The sequence below is a fragment of the Amblyomma mixtum genome, chromosome 5, assembly GCF_055824585.1.
Source record: "Amblyomma mixtum isolate Tamu chromosome 5, ASM5582458v1, whole genome shotgun sequence".
In the NCBI taxonomy this organism is placed as follows: Eukaryota; Metazoa; Arthropoda; class Arachnida; order Ixodida; family Ixodidae; genus Amblyomma; species Amblyomma mixtum.
The window spans coordinates 106,169,458-106,175,457 of record NC_143016.1 but is presented as its reverse complement, the minus strand read 5'-3'; the positions used below and the strand labels follow the sequence as shown (position 1 = coordinate 106,175,457).

The 6,000-nt window shown below is 52.1% G+C and overlaps 1 protein-coding gene across 1 annotated transcript in view; it reads left to right on the top strand.

The window, feature by feature from the left end:
* The first annotated feature begins 2,582 nt into the window (after positions 1-2,582).
* The window catches only part of Actbeta (inhibin subunit beta), a 152,146-nt gene continuing 148,728 nt past the window's right edge, over positions 2,583-6,000 (top strand). Inside the window, exon 1 of the mRNA XM_089542347.1 lies at positions 2,583-2,950. Within this exon, the coding sequence (XP_089398473.1) occupies positions 2,587-2,950 (364 nt within the window). The 5' untranslated portion in view covers positions 2,583-2,586. The remainder of the gene's footprint in view (positions 2,951-6,000) is intronic.

Genomic DNA, 6,000 nt, shown 5'->3' with positions numbered 1-6,000 from the left:
CAAAAACCACGAGGAACTGCAAGACGAAGAAAGGTGTGCATAAGTGTTTCATTCTTTCCTTCATCGCGCCTCCGTGCCCACTCAGACATTGCTTGCAGACGACACCTGCTGCCCAAAGGAAACATTGTCCACATGGACATGAGAAGGGGCATGTGGGCCGAGGATTAGGTGCTCTCTATAACGTGCACATGCTCAGGAGAATACTTCTCACCTGCTTGTGAATGTTTTCAGCCGGACATGAGAGCAGGTGCGCTGATGGGGATAAGGTTTTCTACATCTGTCGCGGTCGCTTCTACCACCGGGGCAGAATGCAAATTCTGGGAGATTTTTTAGTCAGCGTGCTTCATCAAAAGGTTAATAAGAGAAACGCAAACTTCTGGAGTGAAGGCTTCTAAAAATGCCAAAGTACAGATCCCGTCACTCGTTTGGCCAGATTTTTTTATGCGAAGCATATTGCTAGAGCTACCGCTCACGCCGTCGCCGTGGGACCCCTAGCCGTGACACCACGTGACACCGTGACGTCACACCACGTGACATCGGATGAGAGAGCCGGCCTCCACCTCGCGCCGTCGCCGTGGGACCCCTAGCCGTCACGCCACGTGACACCGTGACGTCACACCACGTGACATCGGATGAGAGAGCCGGCCTCCACCTCGCGCCGTCGCCGTGGGACCCCTAGCCGTCACACCCGCGCATTCCCGCGCATTTCGAACGCGCGTTCACACTCGGTGTAGGTGAAACGCTCGCTCCACCGGGCAGGCAGACGCGGCTTCCGTGGCAATCCAGGCGCTCACCCAACGCGCGTCTCGGGGTTAGTCGGCGTTCCGCTGTAGCCATGCCGTTGTCTTCCCCCACTACGAAGGCTTCTAGTGGTTGTATTAAAATGACCAAGTATTCAACCAAGGAAAGCCATGTATTACCAAGCCTAGCCACTAATATGCTTCGCATTCCCCAGGCTTAGCCAAGCTGAGCCTCAGCAATTTTTCGTATAGGCTCATTGAGAATAAAGGTGAACATCTCACCTGGCATCTTATACATTGTCGAATTTCAGGGGTGGTAGTTCGTTAGTGCAGGTTTATCACGCTCTGTTAATATAGGATATGCAAACACTAGAGCAGGGGCTTTGAATGCGTTCGTGACATCTGCCTGCTCGCTCCAACTCATCCCCTCATACTCACGGGTCCTGAAGAGAAGCAGAGAACATGCGTCTGTCACGAATAGTTCCTGCGCAGAAGTGGCGGTATTTTTCTGATTTATGGCCTGACACCTTAGCGCCACTCAGACTTGTACCTGTTCATTTTAATGCACCACACATACAGTGACGACGTAGTGACAAGGAATGTCTACACTATGAGAGTCATGTACATTTCATCACCTTTTTAACATCTTCACTGAGAGGTTATAGTGCGCCGAACAGCATGAATGAAATTTAGTATAAGGCGCCCTTGTGCTGTGCGATTTCAGTGCAAGTTAAAGATCCCCAGGTGGCCGAAAAAATTCCGGAGCCCACCACTACGGCACCGCTTTCTTTTTTGCTTCTTTCACTCCCATTCCTTCTTTCAAGGCGAGGTTGAGGTGTCCAACCTGAAGTGAGACAGTTACTGGGGCTTTGATTTCCTCAAAACCAATTTCCATTTTTTTTTTCATAAAGCAAGCGTACTTGAGAGTTATGTCTTGTTTTTTTTTTATTTTGCTCGCCTTCCGGTTAGACACCTCACAAGTCAAAAAAGCGTTAGAAGTTACTAAGCCACTTCATCCGATTCAATCGCTCTCTAAGGGGCTATATTCTTTCACTTTGAAATATGTGAAGTATGTCGACCCGTATTCCAAGAGCCAGCCTGGTGAGGTAACTACAAAGTACTGCACGAAAGCACTGCGTGAAGCCACTCCTCTTTTTTTTCTCTCGTCAATCTTCAACTGCACGCGACTGTCTCCAACAAAGTATCGACATTGGCAAAGCTTGGCGCCTCCAGTTCCGTCAGACGTCTGCGAGTGATACTCCTTAGCCCGAAGACCGACACTGCAGTATAGCTCCCTCGTGAACCGGTCACGCTGCTGTCTGCTGACGCTCGAGGAATTTATCCAAACACAAACGGCACCGATGAGTGACAGCTGGTATTCCTGGTTACGCATACAAATGTGCCTGATACCGCAGGCGCTCTCCCTTTCGGCGCCGCAAAGGAGGCCAGTGAGAGTGGCAGCGACATGATAGCTATGCAGCCGCCGCAGAGTTCTTTTTTTTTTTTCCTCTCTCGTAAGACATTCCACGCAGAGTGTCAGAGGCCTCAGCCAGTCAGAGTTAGTCGTTTCTCGGGCAAAGACTGTCTAGTGAGTGTGCTTAACTCTACACGAGGTCTGAGCCGGGCGGCGCAGCGCGAGACCGCTCCCAGCAGCCGCCGACGGACCGGCCCCGCGAGACCAACCGGCCAGCGCCGCGCCGGCGGCTGCAGTGGCGGCGCGCTGTGCGTCCCGCACGCCGCCGCCGCCGTCGTCGGGATGATCGGAGAGGGGGGCGCAGCCGGCGCGTGCTGTCAACAAGTGCTGCCCTCGGCGGCTGCGGGACCCAGTCGTCATCGGAGCTCGAGCATGGCCGGTGGCGCTCTCCAGGCGGTCCTCGTCGCGCTACTGCTGGTGGTGGCCGGCTGCGGGGGCCGCTGCACCGCCGGCGGCGGCGGCGGTGCCTCGTCGTCCTCGTCTTCGTCGGACCAGCGCCAGCTGAAGCTGGACGCGGTGCGCCACCAGATCCTCTCCAAGCTGAGCCTCCGCGAGCGGCCGCCCCAGCGCCGGGAGCCAGCGCTGCCGCTGGCCCGCGAACTGGCCCTCGAGGCCCTGCGCCGCGTGCACCTGCTGCCCGAGCCGCGCGCGCTCGAGGACCAAGGGGCGCCCGACCCGAGGCAGGAGGACGACTACTACGGACGCACCGCAGAGATCATCGCCTTCGCCGAGCCCGGTGAGCACGCCCTCCTCTCCCGGAACAGCTCTCCAGAGAGAGAGAGAGAGACGGCTTCCGCAAACTTTGCTTTGCTTCCTCCTTGCCAGATTTTTTTTTCTCCCCGTCACCGGTGGGAAGAGGCGTGCGGTCCAGGCAAAACTTCCCGACTGGGCTACATGCTCGGTGTGGCAGGTGGTTCGAAAACGAGGGTAGTTTGTTATTGCGGAACGCTTTCTTTTCGTCTTTTTTTTTTTTTTTGCGACGTCCGTACGCCTCACGACTCGCCGGTACAACATGTGCTCCCACTGCGGTGCTGCTCGATAGGAGAGCTGCAAGCCCCATCAGCACACAGTGGCCGTTCGCTTCGACGGATAATGTGTACATGCTGTCTGCATAATCCAACTCAATATAGTCTAATATCATCCCGGTTTACCTTGGTCTGCATTTTCGAGATCGTTACTCTGCCCGGACTCCGGTAAACGGATGCTCATCGGATGCGGTCTCCAAGGGAAACGTCGGCGTCGCGTATACGACGCTATGCTCTCAGCCAGGTTTTTCGGGTTGGTCGACTGAGTATTTACACTAACTGATGACATTTATTTGCCCGCAAACGAAAGCGATTTGGCAAATCTTAAATTACTCCGAGCACCACCTTTCCGCTTTCTCCGGCGACGAAGTTGCGGTGGGTCCCGTATCGCGATCCGCATTTGGGACGTTTTGCCTCAGTGGCTGGGTGGCGACTGTGTTTGTGTCCAATCGCGACGATTTTGATTGTGTTCATGCAATGCAAAGTACCTGCACACTGAGTGATCCGGCATTTTGTTTCGGTAATACTGAGCTGTCGCAAATGTAGTTGCATTTCATCTCATTGGGTTAAATTCGAGCGCACTACGCTGTGCTGTGACGGATGAATCACCTGGTCGTTCGCGACTTTCTGGTATGCGCGCTAGAAGAATGCAATAAATTGGGGGATTCTATCATGGATCATCGATTAGTAAAACGAATGAAACGATTAAGCTAATATTCTTTCTTTTTCCTGATCGCCCTGACGTCGCTCTGTAATCACCGGGTATAGTGGGGCGCATAACTAAGTGTTTCATTTCACTACAACGCTTTCACAACAGGGCTAATGTGGTTGATCCATTTGTAATTATTTATCGGACCTAAGCACTTTTCTTTTGTTTGTGTCACTTAGTTCTTCTCCTCTTTTTCTTGTTCTGCCACAAATCTACCATGTAACATTGCGTGAAACTTGAAGCAGCGCGTGTCTATGGACTGAAACTTAAGTTTGACCTCTGGCAGAGGTCGCTTCTTGCATTTCTTACTCGCTGTCGCCGAGAGCGTGCTGTCTTTAGTTGCGAAACAGCGCCCCTTGCGAAATATAGGGTCGCAGCCCTGACCTCTGGATGCAGGTTATCCGGGAGTTGGCATGTTAAGTTGCCGTGGGAAGCACATTTCGTATTGCCGACGAATTCACACTAAATACGTTCGGCGGGCAAACTCTCAAGCCGCACAGGAATATAAGGAAAACGAGTGGAAGTGTGACTACATTTCAAATATGGTGTTACGCATTTCAATAAGCGTTGCCCCATTAGAAAATAGTGATTCGAAATGTAGATACATCGCCGTGGAAGTGCGTTTTTTTTTTTTTTTGCCTTGACGATGCATGGCTCTTATTATTGCTACTAGGACAAAGGAAGGGGTGTGTGGGCTAGAGTGTCAGGTGATGCTTGCTATAGCCATTGTGGTCGAGGGGGTGTATGGGCTAGAGTGTCAGTTGATGCTTGCTATAGTCATTGTGGTCGGGGGGGGGGGGGGTGTTGCTAGAGTGTCAGGTAATGCTTGCTATATAGTCGTTGTGGTATGGGGGTGTATGGGCTAGAGTGTCAGGGGTGATGCTTGCTATAGTCATTGTGGTCGAGAGGGTGTTGCTAGAGTGTCAGGTAATGCTTGCTATATAGTCATTGTGGTCTGGGAACAGGTGCAGCTTCTTAATTTCGGCGTGTATTTGTTTGCTACTCTGTTCACGGTGACGATAACGTGTGCATGAATGAATGGTCTCGTGGAAACATTTAGTGGAAAAATCTGAGTCTTATGCTGTTTTTTTTTTCGTGCAAACCAACATTCGCTTCGATCGCGGCATTTACTGCTCGGATTCGCTCCTGTATCTACCCTGTAGCGTTCCTATTAGACCTGAAGCCAGACGGGATATCGAATCAGGTGGAAGAAACTGACGTGACACGCATAGAGCAGTCTAGAAAACCAGAAGGAGTGAGCACAATTGCGCGCCACCAATAATAAGTAGCACCTACTGGATTCAACACGAGCACGGGAATAGTAGGCGTGCAGGTCTCCCCTACTCTGTTCCGAATACGGGAGGGAAAAAAAAAGATATCAATGAAAGTAATGTTTCCGGTTTAGCTGCCGCAGTGAGCGGACCCAGGCAAAATACCGTACGGGCAGAGGGGAGGCCCGCTCCGAAGTTTCCCCGTCTCGAGTGGTCCTTTCTTTCATTGAGCCGATTGCACATGTCCGCACAAGAAGCGTGCAAACCCGTCGCTCACCTCTCTTCTCCTCGCGTCGCCTATTTCTACTTCGTCGGCAAAGCGGATCACAAGGCGCGCGGGGGAAGAACGGCGAGTCAAGAACAGTGCCACTGCTAGCAGTAAAACAGCCAGCAAAGACAAAGATAAGAAACGCTGAGGATGGCGGGGAAAAATAAAATAAAGCACGTCTTGGCCCACTCGATTCTTTTAAAACATGACAGATTTCAAATTAAAATTGCGAAATTAATATTTGGAGGGTCATAATAATACGCGTTCAGCGCCTTCCACGGCGCATGCCCGACTGTTCTAAGGCTGCTTGGGGGGCCTTACGCTACCGGTCTGCAAGTGGCTGTAACCGCAGCTTACGTAAGCGCGCGCGCGCCGTTCGAAGTAGCGCGAGCCTATCTTGCGTGTCGCGTTACGCTCAGGAGAAAAAAAAAAAAAACAGTAAACCGAGGGAGAGAGAGAGAGAAGAGAAAGAGAAGGTTGGAGAGGACCGACGGAGGGGGCGATTCAAAAGCG